Source organism: Podarcis raffonei, chromosome 1 (assembly GCF_027172205.1).
Source record: "Podarcis raffonei isolate rPodRaf1 chromosome 1, rPodRaf1.pri, whole genome shotgun sequence".
Taxonomy (NCBI): domain Eukaryota; kingdom Metazoa; phylum Chordata; class Lepidosauria; order Squamata; family Lacertidae; genus Podarcis; species Podarcis raffonei.
This window is the reverse complement of record NC_070602.1, coordinates 70,410,796-70,429,946: the sequence shown is the minus strand read 5'-3', so window position 1 is coordinate 70,429,946 and position 19,151 is coordinate 70,410,796. Positions and strand designations below refer to the sequence as shown.

The 19,151-nt window shown below is 42.0% G+C and overlaps 1 protein-coding gene across 1 annotated transcript in view; it reads right to left on the bottom strand.

Annotated features, from left to right (window-relative positions):
* Positions 1-19,151, bottom strand: part of INSC (INSC spindle orientation adaptor protein) — a 124,689-nt gene that overhangs the window by 28,456 nt on the left and 77,082 nt on the right. The window contains exon 7 of the mRNA XM_053392287.1: positions 17,317-17,442. Coding sequence (XP_053248262.1) covers positions 17,317-17,442 — 126 coding nt within the window. The remainder of the gene's footprint in view (positions 1-17,316; positions 17,443-19,151) is intronic.

Genomic DNA, 19,151 nt, shown 5'->3' with positions numbered 1-19,151 from the left:
CCTTATTACAATGATGCAATAAACTAAGGTGTACTTTATACTATTTTGGCCTGATCCTGAAGTGGTGAGGGGGGGGGAGGAACTCTACTAGGCCACAACCATTTATAAGTGTCCAATAATAAATTTAAAGAGGACAGGAGAACAATCTAATAAAAGCACTTTAACATCCAAAAAGAAATTGCTGTTCAAAGCATTTATATAATTAGCTTTCACACTGAAAGGAACTTTGGACCGCTGCCCTGCTTTCTGTTTAATTCTGGGGAAGTAATCAGCTAAAATGTCAAGCGTGTCCAGTGCTTTGGCAAGACGAGAGAATGGGTCAGCTGGATAATACAAACAAAAGAACTCTATGAATTCAACAGGATGGTACAGAGACTCTGCATTTGAGGAATATGATGTAGGCAAAAACCTTGACTGTAATGCTAGTAATGTTGGTGATTGGAAAAACCAAAGGCTTTCAGTTAAGAGGGCCCTCTCTGATGCAGTGGAGTGACAGGTACGAGGTTTGGAACATGATCCACATCAGCCCTGTGTGACTTTGCCTCCCCAGCATCTCTGACAGAAATGCCCCCTCCCCCCGGTAGCCACCCAACTTACACCAATGTTGCTGCAGCTAACTCAGATGAGGATGAGGCCAGGCAGAGTTGATGAGTTCAGGGCTGTTGGCATAGTGAGCCATGCAATGGGATTGTATTGTAAAGAGGACTGATGCACAGTAGGGTGGCATTGAGGTCGGGGCTGCTTGGGTACACCAGCAGAACCAATCTGTCATTCCTACCAGTGTCCCTGTTTATCTGTGACCTAAAAAGGAAGTCCTGGCCCACACCCGCCCAGCTGAGCTTCTGCATTGTCAATTTGAAAACAGGTGTCTGTCTTACATCGTTTGCAATGAAGATATATGCAAATATTTTATCTATCCTTGAGCAGGGGTGGAGGAAGGGGGTGCGGTGGGGGCGGACCACCACAGGTGTCATCACTGAGGGGAGTGACAAAATGCCAGGCGGCACTCACCGCGGGGCCTGCAGCACGCCCAAGCCACACGTCTCTCCTGGAAGTGACATGGTGGCTTGGCTGCCCGCAGGATCCGCGCTGCCCCAAACGGTCCACCTGCCGGCTCCCTCTCAGCTGTAGGGCGGCTAAGTAGGCAGGCAGATTCCTCGGAGGCCCCATGGAGTATCCTGCCCCAGCTCGCCCCGCCCCATGGCGGCTGACCCCGCCCCTGGGCGCAGGGCACACACGCCGCCCCAGGCGCCCAATTGGCTTGCTCCGCCACTGTCACAGAGAGAGAGAGAGAGAGAGAGAGAGAGAGAGAGAGAGAGAGAGAGAGAGAGCGCTTGTGTTCCTTTTTGTTCTCTTCCTTTGGACAAGCCTTCCATTTTTCTGAAGGAAGCCTTTTTGCTTATTATAGCTTCCTTAACTCTGCTCATTAACCATGCTGGCATCATCACGGCCTTGGTGGTATCCTTCCTGTTATGTGGTTTATATTCTAGCTGAGAATCTATTGTTTAGATTATGAAAAACCTACACACAGACTGGAGAGATTTGAATGCCTTTTTACTCATTTCTGAGAAATTTCCTCTTTGGAAACCTACACACAAACTGGAGAGATTTGAATGCCTTTCCACTCAACCCTTTCCACTCAATTTCTGAGAAATTTCCTCTTTGGAAGAGGATTAAAATATATTCATGGAGGATAATTCAACCAATGGTAAGTAGAAATGACACCTAATGGAATCTCCAGGTTCAGAGGCATATATTCATCAATAGCAGTTGCTGGAAGGAAAGAGCAGGTACAGTCTTTTGCCTTCATGTACTATGTATCAACTATCCAGAAGCATCTTGCTAGTAACCATAGAACCCTGGATGCTGAACATTTGATCTAGCCTAGCAAAATATACTTTTGCAGAGCTTTGTGTTGTTTTAAAACTTTGCAAATCCTGCTTAACCAAAGTCAACAAATGCACAAGTGCATATACAGAGCCACACTGGTCTTATGTCACTTTCAACTCTCTTGAGAAACCATTGTCTGACAGCCTTGTGGGTGACTGATGTACACTGCATTGTCCTGTATTAATATGACAACTTGCTCACAAATATGTCTAATAGTTAAATCTGTGAGTACCACATTTGGGATCCTACAGGCTAGAGGGTGTGAGTCTTTTTAAATAATAAATAAGGCTTTGCTTTATATTCCACGTCTGAATTCAAAACATGATGGTACACCACAAATCAACAGAGGAAGCCGCAATCAGGAAAAAAACCCTGTCAGGTAACCCATAATAATGATGGACCTAAAACCTGGGACTCAACAAAAGTCAAACAGTAGCACTTCCCACGTAGTTCTCATTTTTATTTACCCTGAGGGATGACAGTCAGGTTAGGCTTATGTATAGCATGGTACCCTTAAAAATGAATTGTGCTCACTAAAAATATATATTCTGATCTTGTAGTTTTAAATAAATAATGTCACCAACACGCAGTAGCATGAGGCTGTATCATCCAACACCTGGCACTTAAGTCTTTTCAAAGAAGGTTATTATTTCAATGCAGCTGATTGTATTTATTTTGTGAGATTTAACTTTGAAACCCTTTGAGTAAAATACCACATTTCATACTCAATGAGTGCCTTTTGCTGTGTCCCTTGTCAAGAATGGGAAGAGGGGGGAATACACACTCAAACTAACAGAGGACTCTCTTGGCAAATTATGATTAATGAGAATAGAGAGGAAACCAACTATGCTACAACTGAAGAAGAAAACATGAATGATCAACAGGTGAAAAAGTGTTCCCATTTGGCACCTGCGGAAAGCAACTACATTTTCTCCAGAAACCCAGAACATAACGGCATTCCAGATTTTGAGAGTAAAGGTATTCAATTTACGTTTAGATCTGTAACACATAATTTGACCTCTGTGAATTGTTTTCATGTACGCTGACCTGTGACAGGTGCTTCCCCAGTTGTGGGCTGCCCTATACAGTGAGGTGTGGCTGTGTCCTCATTATTAACTTTCAGAAGAGAGTTAAAAACTCTGTGAGGCATTTGATGGCAGAAATATACTATCCCCGGCAATCTGAAAATTATTAACTGTGAGGATATTATGGGTGTCCCTTCCTTCTCTTCCCTCCCAACTGCAGTCAAGTAAGTGGGTGGGATGGAGAGAGAGTTGGACAAATTGTGTGCAGTTGCATGGCTAGAGAAGGGAAAAGTGAAATTCTTCTCTGGCTCATATTTTAAAGTGAGTCAGGGGAGAATGTGGAGGTTGCCATGTTTACCATATATTGAGCTGAACATTATGAGCCTCCAAGTCTTGTATTTCCAAGCCAGGAAATATGAGCCCCAACAATCTCTCAAAAGGGAGAGACATAAGGAGCTAACTCAACTTTAAACCAGGCAGTCGTAACACACTCAAAGAATCATGGAAACTGTAGTTTGTTTAAAGTGCTAGAAATTATAGTTCTGTGAATGGGAAAATACAGTTTTTTGGGGAAATCACATGCTTTGGATGTACGTCAAATATATGGTGTGATTCTGCACAAAGTCTCTAGTTCTACATTGGTACAGTTTTCGTGCTTGATTGGGGGGGTTTTTTATGCCACAGCATGCAATGGTTAAAGAGAGGTTGCTTATTTGTTTATTTTTCACCTGTGTCACTTTTCAGTTATGAACTGCATCTCTTGACCATTATCCTACAAATACATGCATTGATCTCTGGATATATATCCTTAACCCTCAACAACTCTCAGTCTAGTCTAGTTAAAGGAATTCAATACCCAAACATCAATTAGGCAAGGTAACAAAGTATTTGATAAGAATTAGTTTCAAAAGAAAACTACCTAAAGTAATTTAGGAAAACATTTCATACAGTATACTAGACTGTATTCCTGCAACACTTAAATGGCTTGGGTATACTGACCTATATGAACAAATAAGTCAGGCCTAGCATAAAGCAACTCCCTAACAGTCAAAGTCAGGCAGCACAACTCTGTGTAGGCCTATATATATATGCATGAAGAATAGCTGTTGAAGTCCACATATCCACTGGATGTCACTGTTACACAGTCCTGTAACTTGGATGCTACAAGAAATAATTGGCAGGCACAAGAATCTGAATTTTAAGTTGAGGTTTTTCTACTGAATTTTCAATCACTGTTCTGAGAGCTTCATTTCATGGCCCCATCTATTAGCAAGAGTTCCTTGAATGGAATTAATGGCATTGTGAAATTTGTTGCAGAGATTTGGTTTGCAGCTTTTAGCCTCCTCTGTTCATCTTCCTCCTCCTCCTCCTCCCAGATGTTCTAATGAGAGGGTGAAAATAATTGGATATACTAGCAGTTGCCCCAGATCCCATCTTACTAGCAGGTTGGTTTATTTCTTCAGAGACTCCAGATAAAACAGCCTCTCTCCTGGATTGAGACATGTGGAAATGTATTTTACAAATGCTTTGACCTCCCTGAACAGATTTAACAGAAAATCCTTAGAGCCATTTTGGATGTCCCATTGGTTCTCTTTGGTTCTGAAATAGGAATGCTTCTTGTAGTTATGGGAGACCATTATTTTACTTGAATCAGTGAACTAGAAGAGAGGTGGCCAACATGGTACTCCACAGATGTTGCCAGTCCCCATCAGCCAGAACCAGCATGACCAAGGCTGATGGGACTTGTAGTCCAAGAGTGCAACATCATCTTAAAGATAACACATTGGCTGCTCCCGGGAAAGAATTCTAAACATGAAAGTTTCTGCCACGTGTAAATATGATAGAAATGCATTAGAAACAGAAAAACTGCCTAATCTCTGTCTAAAGGCAGTATTCTCTGTCTACTGAAGTAGAGGCCTCCTGGCTTTGTAAAACTGTTGCTCTTGTGTCTTGCAGTCTAAACAAATTTTCTATATATTAATACTGAGGAAGGGAGGTGATGGGTGTACATGTCTTAACTTTCTTTCAAATGGACTTTTGGTTTTGAAAGCGTGGGGAGGGTGATGTGTAACAAAAGGGCAGCTAAAATTCCCCAAAGATTCCAGATCTTCCCTTACATTGACAGTGGCAGCATCCTTTATTTCTTACATTACTTTAACAACAACAACAACAACAACATCATCACATGGGGGCTGCTATCTTTCCCCATAGAGGCCACCTCAGAATTAGGCTACATCACAATGTAGCAGCATTCCAGCAGCATTATGGGGCAGGGGATGGTGGCTGCAGGCCTGTAGCTACCAGCACAGGAACCTGCCTTATACTGAGTCAGACTACTGGCAGTGGTTCTCTGGGATTTCAGAAGGAGTTTTTCCCAGCCCTACCTGGAGATGCTGGAAATTGAACCTGGGTCCTTCTGTATGCCAAGCAGATTGATGGTCTACCACTGAGTTCTGCCGCCGCCTTTCGCAAGCACCAGTGACTGCGTGTAGAATATGCACAGAAGCAAAACATATGAGAGAAGATCATGCGTGACCAAACTCAAGAAAGGGGATACATTTGTGTAAGCTGTTAGGTTTCAGTTGCCCCTCTGTGGCTGAAGATTTTTCTGATAAATCACCAAGTCAGCAGTATGCTTTGTAGTGAGAGACAAAGCCAGCATGTCAGCAAGTCTACTTCATTATAGTAGTGTGTTTGGCTCCAGTACAGAATATGCTTTGGCAAGGATATTTTGTGCCAACTGAGACTGCTTTTTCTTTATGAACTATTTCAATCAGTCCTGAAACACGACGACTGCTATTGGCCAGTGCCTCTAAATGTGGAGAAGCCAGATTCATAAGCCTTCACAAGCTCTGCATACCTTCCTCGTAACCCTGTGTGCAAATGCGTGCACCATTCTTGTGTGCTGCTTAAACCAGTAAAGCAGCTTTGCTAATACACTCACTGCAGCCCTTTTTGCTGCTTATTAGGCACATCCTGATCTTAAAAGAATGCACACCTGGCAGGGGTATCTGGCTAGGCCCACTCACCATATATGCATTCTGTCTCATGCGTGCAACACATAGGGTAGAAATCACCTAACAAACCCGGTCAGTGGAAACACTATGCAAAGGCTTCTGCTTGCTCAATGGAGCTTTCCACCCTCCTTTTTCTCTGAACCCCTTAAACTGGCTCAGGGGGAAAGCTCCCAGAATGATGCATGGAGAATGATGCATGGAGAAGAGAGGGCAGGTGGTTCCTTCTGGTAAGCTGATAATTCTCATGCAGATGCAATGTTTGAAATAGCATGAGGCTGAAGTTCATCTACTACATATATGAAGCCCACATATATGAAGAGGGCACCAGTTAGGGTCATGTGTGATGTTGGGGAAGCGGGGTTGGGTGTGTGTGTAGTGCTTAGCCTTATCTTGGATACATGTTACGTTTAAGTCATAGGTATGGATCTTTTAAGTCAGCCAAAGTTTTTTTGGTCGAGAGTGTTTTGTGTTCCAGGTTGCGGTGACTTCCAGAAGACTTTGGAAGGCTAATCCACATAGTAATCTCAGGATGGCTGCTCTGTGCTTTAAAATACAGTCGTACCTCGGAAGTCAAACAGAATCTGTTCCGGAAGTCCATTCAAATTGCAAAACGTTCAGAAACCAAAGTGCGGCTTCTGAATGGCTGCAGGAAGCATTCGGCATTCGGGAGCCAAAATGCTCAACTCGCAAGGCGTTCAGGATCCAAGGTACAACTGCAATAATGATATTATTTCAGCTCACTTATTAGAGCTGAAATCTTTCAGGCAGTTGAAGGCCATCTGGGGTGTTTTAGGGAGCCATGTTAGTGCTGCTCCACATGCAGAGAGAAAGAACCATGAGCCAAACAACATGTGTATCTGTGGAGGATTCTTCGGTACATCTATGGAAAACTTTGCTGGTGTAAATGTCCTATGGGTATGTTGGGGACAGGTGTGAATCTGCAGGATCCCAAGCTCCCTTGTTCATTAGACATGTGGACAAAAGTGGCCCCATACTATGTCTGCCCTGGGTCCAACATTGAGTCAACAGGAGACAAAAAGAAAAATTCTGCCCCCACATCTCCTGCACTGGCCACAGCAGAGCCATGGATATGGTGGTTACATTGCTACAAAATCTCTCTCCTTACCACCTTATCCCAATGACAGGAGTGTTCTGCCTATGATACATCCCCCCCTTCTTTTTTAGGGTGGCAGGATATAAATATAATAATAAAAATTGTAATTGTTTTGCTGATTACTCTTAGTTGTGATGAATATTCTTAGGGTTATATATATTTTTATTATGAAAAATGTAACAGATGTCCTGTTGAGCTGGGTCTCTCACCTAACTGGCACTAAGAAAAAGAAATGAATAGAATATTTTTAAAAATAAAAAAGATATATTTTCCTTCTTGTCTTATTCTCTCTGAGCTTCCAGCACTGTCTGTCTGAAGGGGGAAGGCAGCATTTAAGCCTTACTTTTCTAAATCTCATCACTGATTTTCATTAAGCACTGCCCTGAGTTTAAAAGCTGATCAAGTTTTTCCTCTCTCTTCAGAAAAGTCAGCTTGCTTGCCAAGTGGGTTTCCCAGAGCTATAATAAAACAAAGTCACATTGGAGATGATTTCTCACATGCTGATTATGGACCATTGTCAGTCCTGGTTATTGCCTCAACTTACAAATCCCTAAATAAAATCAAAAGCATCATCAGGTGACCATAGACTATTTTTCATTCACAGTAGTCAGTTCTCATTGTCTTGTAATGGTGGGCTTTTCAGCCATAAATCTAGTACTAATTCCAGTTCTTCAAAATGAAATATTTAGCTGAGGTCTAAATGCTAAAGTCTTTCATATAGCACCAGTGGATTTTGGATTCCTTCCCTTCACCATCACCGAAATACAGTTTCCCAAACAGGATTTAGGGAAAACACAGTTCCGCAAAAGATCACTCCTTAAGACTTTGTTTCTATTCTCTTAAACACAATAGTTCATGTTAGAGTTTGTCCATTCCGCACAGGAACTTCCCGTTGGCCTCCAAAAGAACCCCCTCCCCAAAAGTAGATCCAGGTCAGGAAAACTTTATTTGTACCTCGTTCTTCAAAAAGATTATCAGCTTTCCAGCAAATTTCCATGTCAGAAACTTGTATTCAAAGTTGCAGTAGACCTGGTTTTGATCTTAACAGGCTACCTGTCGCACAGTGAATGTAGCCCTTGAGCAACATGATTCAGTCAGTGGCCAACCTTGGTAATATGGCACTCTGAAAAAGTCCAAAATTTGGTCCTTCATCCATCCCTACCCCATGTCTTATTTTCACACTGATTCATAGAATCATAGAATCATAGAGTTGGAAGAGACCACAAGGGCCATCGAGTCCAACCCCCTGCCAAGCAGGAAACACCATCAGAGCATCCTGACATATGGTTGTCAAGCCTCTACTTAAAGACCTCCAAAGAAAGAGACTCCACCACACTCCTTGGCAGCAAATTCCACTGTCGAACAGCTCTTACTGTCAGGAAGTTCTTCCTAATGTACAGGAAGTTCTTCCTTTTGGTACAGTTGTTTTTATATGGATCTTCTCAGCAGGTGCCTGTATAAATTTAGGTATTAGTAGTAGTTGTAGTAGGAGTAATATTTTGTGTCCCCTCAGCTTGGTGCCCTATGAGGAAGAACTGTCAGCACTGCCCAAAATCTGGTGCTGATTCAGGCCCTGTGAAGAGAATGCTTGGTTTAGAGTCAGTAGACAAAGTTAAACAGTACACTCCATTATCTCTTGCTCTCTTTTACTGGTGGTTGATAGATGAGTTTTAGAGAATGTGATCTTTTCAAATGGATTGATTCAGACAGGTGCACAAGCCACCAGGCTAGCAGGTAAATGCCTCAAACAAGTTCACCTTGGAGGTGGTACTGAAGCCTTTGGATGCTTAAGGATCTCGACATAGCGTTTCCTTTTAGAACAGAAACATAATAAAGAGCAGCAATGGTCCTGGATCCTCACCAGGCCTCCACCTCTGCAGACTACACCTTCAGTAGCACTTTAACCAAAACTCGTATCAAAATACTGCAATCGCAAATAATACAAGCTCTGCAGTTTGGTCGATTTAGATATTATTCCAGACCTTTGTGTACCCTTGTAAATCTGTAGTGCTTTTTTGAACTCTGCTGTGTGTTCATACTGGTGATTTACAGTGAGGCCACACAAATTGTGCTGGAGCCCCAAAGCAAGAACTCACATACACTTTGATCCTCCCCAATACTTGCAGCTCACAGTGGCTTGGCAAGTAAGCCAGGGTTTAGCTTAGAATGGCATTCCTCAGGAGCCTAAACATTCATTCTGAACCCCTACTGTGGCACAGCATTATGTGCAAATGCAGCCTCTGTGTGCAGGTGGATTTGCTTTCAGGGCTCCTGGCTGCACATTTAGTTCTGCACCTTGAAAATCTGTGATGGTTTTATCAAGTCTGCTATGTGTTCTTCTTGGAAGCTCTCATTGTGCCTGGTATTTCAGTGTTTAACCATGGCCTTTGCATATTTTCCGTGACATTTTAAGCCTTCCTCACCAAACCATCTCTGGTAAATTCACTTAAGCCCATATATTTGTTTTATTTAATATATTTATGGACACAGAATTAACCTGTGCTTCCATGGACAGCTGTGAGTCCAAAATGACCATAAGGCTGTGCACCTGGTCCTTCAGGAGCACAATTGCCTCATTCAGGACCAGGGAGTCCCCCACACCTGCCTGCCCCCTGTCCCCCCCCCAAAAAATAGTACTTCTGTTTTGTCAGGATTCATCCTCAATCCATTAACTGCCATCCATTTTTTAACCACCTCCAGACACTCACACAGGACATTCACCACCCTCACTGGTTCTGATTTAATGTGCCAAAACACAGCATATTTTCCACTACTAGTTAACTGAAGAAGCCTCTGGGGCCTTTAACATTATCTGATTGTGCCACATCATCCAGTTCTGAAACAAACAGCTTTCAGAAGGAACAAAAACCATAGCCATCATCCTCAAATCTTAAATGCCTCAATATGTTTTGGTCATTTGGGATCCTTCAGTCCCATTCTTCATTTGCAGTTATCACCCACATAATACTGAACAAAGGAGACTGTGAGATTCGTTCACCAGCTGTAGATGGTAATCAGTGTCTGATGATCAACTAAGATGGCCCAGGCTTGGTTAATGATACCACCATGAAAGAAAATAATGACCTTAGTTGTAATTTAATGGCTGTTATGTCACCTCTTACTGTTATTTATAACAGCCCCAGCTTGAATATTTGATAGTGAGGAAGATCCTCAGTAATTCTATATGCAGTTATGTGTAATGACTAATGATCATCAGTACCAACTGTTCAAGCAAAAAAAACCAAACAGTCAGAGGTGACATTTTACCAAACACAGAGAATTTTTAAGAATCATCTATTGATGTCTCTTTTGTCTTCAATATTTTGTATGAGTGGAAATGTTCAATATACTTGGTACAGGAGCAAATGAATTCTGTCTTTCTGACAGCCTTGTGGGAATGCAAAGAAAGAGAAATTGATTTTCCTAGTCCAGCTTTATATATTTTCCTGCTATAAAGAGAAGTTTCTTTATTAAGAAGGTTCGTCAGAATAATTCTTATGGCTTTTAGCTCTCTCACCATCACTGCATACTTTTTCCATCTTAAACCACAACCAACATTTTTAACTGGGAAATATCAAACTACTGGAGAAAATTGCCTCAACTTTTGATATTTTAAACAGAAATGGTATTTAGCAACTTAGGATATTTTATGTATTTAAAATTGGCTTTTACTTATCCTGAGCATTCAATGGCAGTTACAAAACTTCACAATATAAAAAACCTTCTGTGCCCTGTACTCAAGCTGTGCACATGGGACTGTTTACTCTGCATTCAACGTTCTCCCGCTGCTATTTTTTGAAGCTGCATGCACAAGACATTAGCCACAGTCAATATCGATCCAGTAGTTTCTTGAGATATGCTGCTGTTGTTTGCATTTATTCTCAAAGCAACTTCAATCCAAGTAGAAGTCTTAAGCCACATTCACCTAGTGAAGCTAGGTGTGTATATCTGAGTGTGTATATCACTCGATTATCACCTTGTCGTGGTGAGTGGGCTTGCACGTTCCTATGACACTTGTGAGTGAAGCCATTGGGAGTCTCGTACTCCCAGCAGGGTCACTCAAGGTGGTAAGGTCAAGGGGGAGGAGCTAGACAAAGAATGATCCAAAAAGTCCTCAACAGCAGAACAAGTGGAAGATAACAACCAGTATGTTACAACAGCTGTGAAGGCAGATGAAGGCTGCAGCAGATAAGAATCTACTATCGTCATGATTACTCATGCCATCGGAATAGAGCCTTACTGCGAAGCCTGTGTGTTGGTCAGTGTACACTGATCTACACACATAAAACAAATTCACGCACAGGCGTCTTCCAAAGAAGAAGAAAGAAGTAGTATCTGAAACAGCCATTGCACATGCACATTGAGCACAAAACTGCAGCTGACATCTTCATAAATAGGAGTTCCAGAGGCATGGTGCAGGAGTGGGGAAACTTAACAGGTAATGTGCATCAGGTGAAGACACCCCCCTCACCTCTCTAATGTGTACAGCAATGTACAAAACACAGTGGTGGGAAATAACTTCAGTGTGTTTTATGCTGCTATTGAGTATATAGCCACTGAACGCAGTGGGATATGCTTCTGCCTAGACATGCATAGGATTGCTTACACAAAACCACCCACCCACTTTTTGGGGTTTATCACAAAAATCCACTCACAATTCATTAATACCTGCCTTCTCAAGAGCAATCCGTTCCCAGCTCCTCCAACCAGAAGTGCGCCCAACCAGAGTTTTTTTTTACTCTTGGTCTCCCATCCAAAATGTCTCTCCTCCTGAAAATCATTGTCATAATGCCCTCAGAAACTATCCCTACACTTAATCCATTTAAAACAAACAATAGACAGTTCCCTCCCATAATAAACTGTGTCCTACCACCCCAAAATGGCTGGACAACCTAAGAAGATTCACAGCATAAATAATTTGCTGTTCCTCTTCTCTAATCGCAGTCTGTATTAATGAACCTAGATCTGAACAGATGCAGGAGCAACTAATGCCATTATCAGCCTTTCTGCAGCACACACAATACCTCCTATCCATTTGTATACAAATTAATAGGTTCTAGCTATTTGGCTCTTCATGACATTTCAAAACAAATATGTTTTGTTCAACGGCAATACCTGAATCGCTAGCTGAATAATGATTTCCACGGTGCCATGCTGCAGCTTCTTTAATTATTGAAAAGACCATGGTCAGGGGTCAGGGTGATGGGAATTGTAGCCCCAACAACATCTGTAGGGCACCATGTTGGCCCTCCCTGGTTAAATGCATTGTCTCCTGTCCTATAAAGTATAGCTGCTAATTTATATTGCAGCAACTGGTATTCATTACTGGCTTGGTACTGCATTCCTCTTAAACTAATTAGATATTATTTCTGACTTAAGAAATTGTCAGTTAAGCCCTACTGGCACCATCCAGGCTCTGTCATGGGTCTATAATTCTCTGGAGAGTTGCCCTAATTTTAGTAATAGGCTTATTGCTTATCTTGATCTCACCTGTCAAAGAGTATTAGAAGACCACATCCTTTATTCAAAAATAGCTGCTTTCTTAGAATATGAAAAGACACGGGACAGGATTCTGTGTGGTAATCAGTTCTTAGCTAATCCATTTAGGGCTGGCCTCTGGTGCTCTCCGGTTCAGCACTAAGCTAGAAAACAGGGCAACTTTGCTCAACAGCAATGCAGACATTTGTGGCTTGCTATTCACACACAAGTTAGCCAGCGTGCTGTAGTGGTTAAGAGCAGTGGACTCATAATCTGGTGAACCAGGTTCGCTTCCTCGCTCCTCCACATGCAGCTGCTGGGTGACTTTGGGCTAGTCATACTTTTCTGAAGTCTCTCAGCCTCACTCACCTCACAGAGTGTTTGTTGTGGGGGAGGAAGGGAAAGGAGATTTTTAGCCGCTTTGAGACTCCTTAGGGTAGTGATAAAGCGGGATATCAAATCCAAACTCTTCTTCTTAGGGACGTGGGTGGCACTGTGGGTTAAACCACAGAGCCTAGGACTTGCCAATCAGAAGGTTGCGGTTCGAATCCCCACAACGGGCTGAGCTCCCATTGCTCGGTCCCTGCTCCTGCCCACCTAGCAGTTTGAAAGCATGTCAAAGTGCAAGTAGATAAATAGGTATCACTCCGGCGGGAAGGTAAACAGCGTTTCCGTGCGCTGCTCTGGTTCGCCAGAAGCGGCTGAGTCATGCTGGCCACATGACCCGGAAGCTGTACGCCGGCTCCCTCGGCCAATAAAGCGAGATGAGCGCTGCAACCCCAGAGTCGGCCACGACTGGACCTAATGGCCAGGGGTCCCTTTACCTTTACCTTTATTCACAAACAACCCAAGGCACTAGTGGCAGCTCTGTGAGGAGTGAGCACATGGCTTAAGGCAGTCCTGAATGTGGTGTATTAGCATACTCAAACTATGACTAAAAGAATATGTTAAACATCTCAAGATTGGAACCACCTTCCTTATGTATCTGCTTTCTACAGGGAATAAAACAATGGGAGCTTTAGTATGGTATAGTGGATCTAATGCTGGTCGTTGACCAGAGACAGTCTTGAGGTCAGGCTCCTGTTAAACCATGTTTTAGGCACAAACTACATGTAGTGTTAACTACTGCATGTGGTTTGCCCAGGTTCTACCAATAACGGTGAAATCCTTATGAAGAGCAGGAGAACTAAGAGGTCGCTCTCCTGCCATTCTTCCAATTTAAGTTTCTGCTCAATAGCTAACATCCAGTGATGAATACAGGACCAGCATGAGTCCACATTGCCAGCTTTCCATGCTCAGTGCTGGGCTGTCCTGGGAAATTATGCCTGCTATTCCTAGGACAAATCTCACATTTTTATTATGGCCCACAGTGCCCAATTTGCACTGCAGGGAGTTGCAGTCTAGTTACTATCTATTACCTACAGACCAAACTCTTTCTTTCTGTTACATTTGTGCTTATTGTTAGCATATTTTCAAAGAACATTTGGAAGTTCCTCCTTGAACAGAGCATCTGAATCATAGAGGGGACACCAACAAAAAATGTTTTGACCAAACTAGTGACATTTGTCAGTCAGAGATGGGGAGGATAAGGTCTGTTAAAGTTCTCGAGGGGTGTGTGCTGACACTCCTTTTAATTTCTCTTGCTACAGGAAGTTGACGAACACTATATTTACAATAAAAAGCCCACAAAATCTTTCATTATTGGAAGCATTTCTGTTGGCTCAAGCACATTGGTGTTCTTCCACTTGAGGAACTTGCACAGGATGTTTCTGTTATCTGTTGAAACTAAGCATTGCAATCTCTTCAGGGAGTGTGCCACACCAAGTTACCACAGCACAGCACTAAATATTCCATTAAGTGATGCAGCCTGTTTTATCATTTTGAATGGACTTGTAGAAACATTAGTGGCTTAGAAAACCAAAAAGGTCATTTTGACCAGTGTGAGCTTAATTTCATTGCTTTGTCCCCAACTCTAATTTCACAAATCTGTTTGCCATTTAAAGTGATGTTTCTGAAGTCTAATGCACCATTAGGTTTCATATAATGTACTGGGGAACAAATTAACACAGCATAATTATACAAAGGAAAGATACAACAGCTGCCTTTTTAAAAAGTAGGAAGGGAGGTGGCTGCTAATCTCTTCCCGAAAGATGGTCACTTATATTCAGTTTATGCTTCTGAGAATTTTCACAAGGTTGTTCTACAATGAATGAAAATAGCAGGCAAAAGTGTATTGTATTAGGGGAAACTGCTGTATGAGAATATGCATATTAACAGAATTTGACATTAAGATGCTGGTAAATGTTCGTGATGACTTTAAAAAACAACAACAACCCACAAACTGATCTGGAATTGAGGAGAAATGAACTTAAGACCTGAAAAAATGAGAAATGGAGAGAAAGCAAAATTGACATATCCCCTAATACAGCACAAGACGCCATGCCTCTCTGCACCATTTGTATATTTTAACTTTTTGTCTCCTTTATGACATTGCACTTAGATGTGATTCTACACAAAGCAGACACACAACACCCCTGTTCTCCCATTTCCTTTTTTGAAAAAGAACAAGTTTGTGGAATAGGGGAAAGGGTTGTTCCGCCATTATTGCTGCAGAGAGAAAGCCAGATAGCACCAAAGGTTCATATTGGTTCACCTCAAACAACCTTTACTGTATGCAAGAATGCAGAAACTACAGCCAACCAATTGCAAAAGCACTGATAGAAACCACCTACATGGTTAACACAAGATGCATCTCCATAGGATTCGTGCCACAAATACCTGTCAACAGTATCCCTGATAATCTGCTTTTCCAGGGAAATGCTGCTCAGGAAGATCTTATAAATTCCTTCCATTTAAAAATATTGCCATCCTAAGCTTATTACAAACGTAGCAGAGAAACACTTGGGATCTCTTTGCATGAACCCAGCTACAATATGAAAGAAAGAAAAAATATCTTCATGGACAATTGGCTTACAGTTCTCACTTACACTGCAGATGTCCCACCATTATTTGCTTCCTTTCAGGACACTCAATTACAAGACATGTCATTGTAAAGTACAAATGAAATCATTTATCATTAAGCTGAAGAGGCGCATTATTCAAACGTGCAAGATGTGCTTTATGAAATGCGATGTATGAGGTCATGATTTAGTGACTGTAATAGTGCTCATTTTCCCAAGTTTAAAAATGGGAAGGGAGGCTATGAGCAATTCAAATCGTAAGTGGTGGCATTTTCATGTTTACTGCAAGGGTTTGTCGAATAGCTACCTTTGAGAGTTAAAATTAGCCTGTGTAGTACATTGCTGAAAACCTCTTTCAGATCTTCAGCTGTTATATTTGTCTCGGAACCGGTGCTAATTTACCCCTTATGTGTCACCATCCCTGAAGTGTTGACAGGAAAAATGACTCGAATCTATTCAGAACTCTCCACATTTCAGTGAATTGGGGGAGGAACTGGACGGAGCACAAATTTATAAACCAAGTCATATAACCAATTCAGAGAGAATTGCTTCATGTACTTCTTTCCAGGCAACTCTATATTTACTTTCCCTATGCAAAACTGTATATACTTAGGGTGGAATTCAAGGTTGCACTAATGCAATTGTCACACAAGCATAGACATTTCTACTTGCCAAATAGAGCAATATCTTCTCTGCTCCTTCTACTGGTTCTCCTGACCATGCTGAGTATTCATAGCAATTTTCATACATTGTGAGAGCCAGCATATGGAGTGGTTAGAACAGCCATGGAGAACCTCCAGCCTGCTAGGTCTCGCCTGTCCCTGACAGTGTTAGAAACTCAGATATATAAGCTAGGTGCCATGTGGCTCCTTAAACCAGGGTTACAATCACCAAAACAGAATGTCTAGTTGTCCTTTTGGGGCCAGACAGCTCAAAAGTCATATTTTTCAATACATATTTTTCTTCCTGAAATTCATTCTGATTGTGCAGATAATATATCACAGATAGTGTGTGGAATCAAGCAAGATCCAAGGATTCACAGGCATGCACCTCCAGATGGTGGAGACGTCAGACACCATCCTGGTACATGGGCATCTTCACTTGGTCGCAAGTGGCCAAGAGCACCTGACAATTTTGAATGCTGGCCACGCTACACTCACTGCCTCTGTATGCTGAGAAAGGATGTAGAGATGAAATGTAGTGATCTAGACAATGGGGGGTGAGTGGATGGGCTTTGGCCCCACCCACTTTTGATATTGGCCCTGCCTGGGACATTTTCTCTTGGGGGAGTGGGGACCAGGGAGATCCATGTTCAAATCTCCACTAAGCCTTGAAGCTCACCTTCGGCTAGTCATCACATGCTTATTGCAAGTGTAAAATGGGTGGAGAAAGAGCCAATTTACCACCCCTGAGCTCTTTGGAGAAAAGCCAGGAAAAATATGTGATAGGTATATATTATCTTAGCAATTCTTGGAACTACTCTGTAGGGTAGATCAGATTCATAATGAAGGCAAGATTTAATCCAAAGGCTTCTCAATTCACAGCCCAGTTTTGCTTAGATGCTACGCTACAAACGAAAGGAAGGGAGGATCCAAAAACATCCAGCAGAGGCTGTTTGCTACTTGCTTTATCTCAGGATTCACTGGCAAAACTGGTCACTTAATAAAAGTGCTATCTGCATCCATTAAAATAAATGGGTGCAATATTTGCAACCAGTACATCGAGCAAAAGTCCCTTTTTGGAAAGAATAAATACTTTCCCTGGCTTGGATTATACAAAGTCCTAAGGAGAATACTTTCTTTAGCACAGACAGAGTGCTAAGATAATCATACCTTTTCCAGCTGTTGGATTCCTTCCTCCACACAGCAGACAGATGCCAATGTCCTGAGTGTCTGAGGATATAGGCACCTGAAGCAATCCTGACGGCAGATCTTAAAAAGAGCAACAATGCCCCCTTCCTGTTGAAAAAAAATCAGGAAACCAGTTGGAATAAATTACCATGCAGTCCAATGCAGTCTTATTTCAGGACAAACTATTACTCTTTTCATAATTTCTTCTATGTACATACCAGCAGCTCAGCAGAAACAAGCTTCTATTGAGAACACATATCTTTTAAATTTAAATTTGTTGCACATATGGTGAGTTACCATTAGAATTTCCAATTTCAAGAGCACTATATTCTCCTGAAATATTAAAATGAAAACTGTTCGTTTTGCACTTCAACTAAAAGTAAGAACACACACACAAATTATGCGTAATTATCCACATTTCTGCTTCCCTGTCTGTAATTACTATTTTCAAATAGGTGTAAATCCTACCCCCCAAGACAATGTTAGCTTTTCTGAGTGTCTTGAATTAGTTCATGAGCAATGTGTTTGCTTTCACAGGCTCCTTGCCAGAATCCAGACCCAAGTTCAGAGGCAATTGCCCCAGGACCACAGTATCTAATGGAATAATAAAATGACAGGCCAATGCAGAAATAAACTTAGTTCTGGACACCACAAATTTCAATACTGATTCGAGTGAAAATTATCTGCAGATAAGTTTGCTTAAAATCCTCGGCTTGAGTGGTTTTGCAGTTTCATGAAATTCTTCCTTTTCCCTATTACATTTGCATTACACAGCAATAAGACAATTCAGAAAGCTTTATTGGCAATAGAACAGCCCAAGGAAAGCAAATGAAATTCCATTGATTTATGGAATGAAAATGAAAGGCAAAAGCTGCTCTTGAATAGTCCTATTATCTCCCTGGGAGCTAATGCAGAACAGTGGCCCAAGGGTTGCCATCAACCTTTTCTTTGATTCTACATAAAAAGAATATAGTCCAAGAGTTTAATTTAACGTAGGAAAATATACTTATTCGTTAAATTTGCATTCTGCCTTTTCATCAAGCAGTTCTCCAACATTGCACTTAGTAAGTAAATGGATATGAATGTGTATTTAACCTGGTGGTAAGTAGGAACTGTATCCACTTTTTCATAACAAAATCTGACTATATCTTACTCCATTTGCATACCATGGAAAATGCTAATGTTCCAGAAGTGCATGCATTTGAATGAGCCTTGCATTCACCATCAGATGTCCTCCTTGAAGGAGGGCTCTCTCGGTGGTTGTTCATACACCTTCAGGAAGGCTAGCCTGGTGCCTGTGGTCTTCCAGGCACCAGACAAAGAACCTTTAATCACCCAAGGCCACAGGCATGTTGCTATTGCTTGATTTCACTAATAGTATTAATCTATTCTGCTGTGTTCTGCTTACAATTGACAAGAGATACTTGAGCTTCTCCCTGACATTTCTCAGATTGTTCTTGAGGCGGGGAGGAATCAGCACGCCTAGCTGCTCATCACCACTGTGGAAGGTCAGTGGGACAATCATCTGTCATCAAAATCCTACTACACAGGCACTGTGCACCACATCTTGCATCACACAAGGGCCATAGCATCTAGGGCTGGGAAAGACTTCTGCCTGTAACCCTGGAGGAGTGTTGCCATCCATTGTAGACTTTAAAAAAGGGAGCGGGTGGCATTGTGGTCACTGCAGACAATGTGCGTGTGTTGCCCTCATGCTACTTTGAAATGTCAGTATAGAGCAGCATCCAGGGCCAAGCCTTCACCCAGCCAAGGTGGAGAGTTAGGTTGCCTCCTCTGAACACCATTTCTCCAAAATT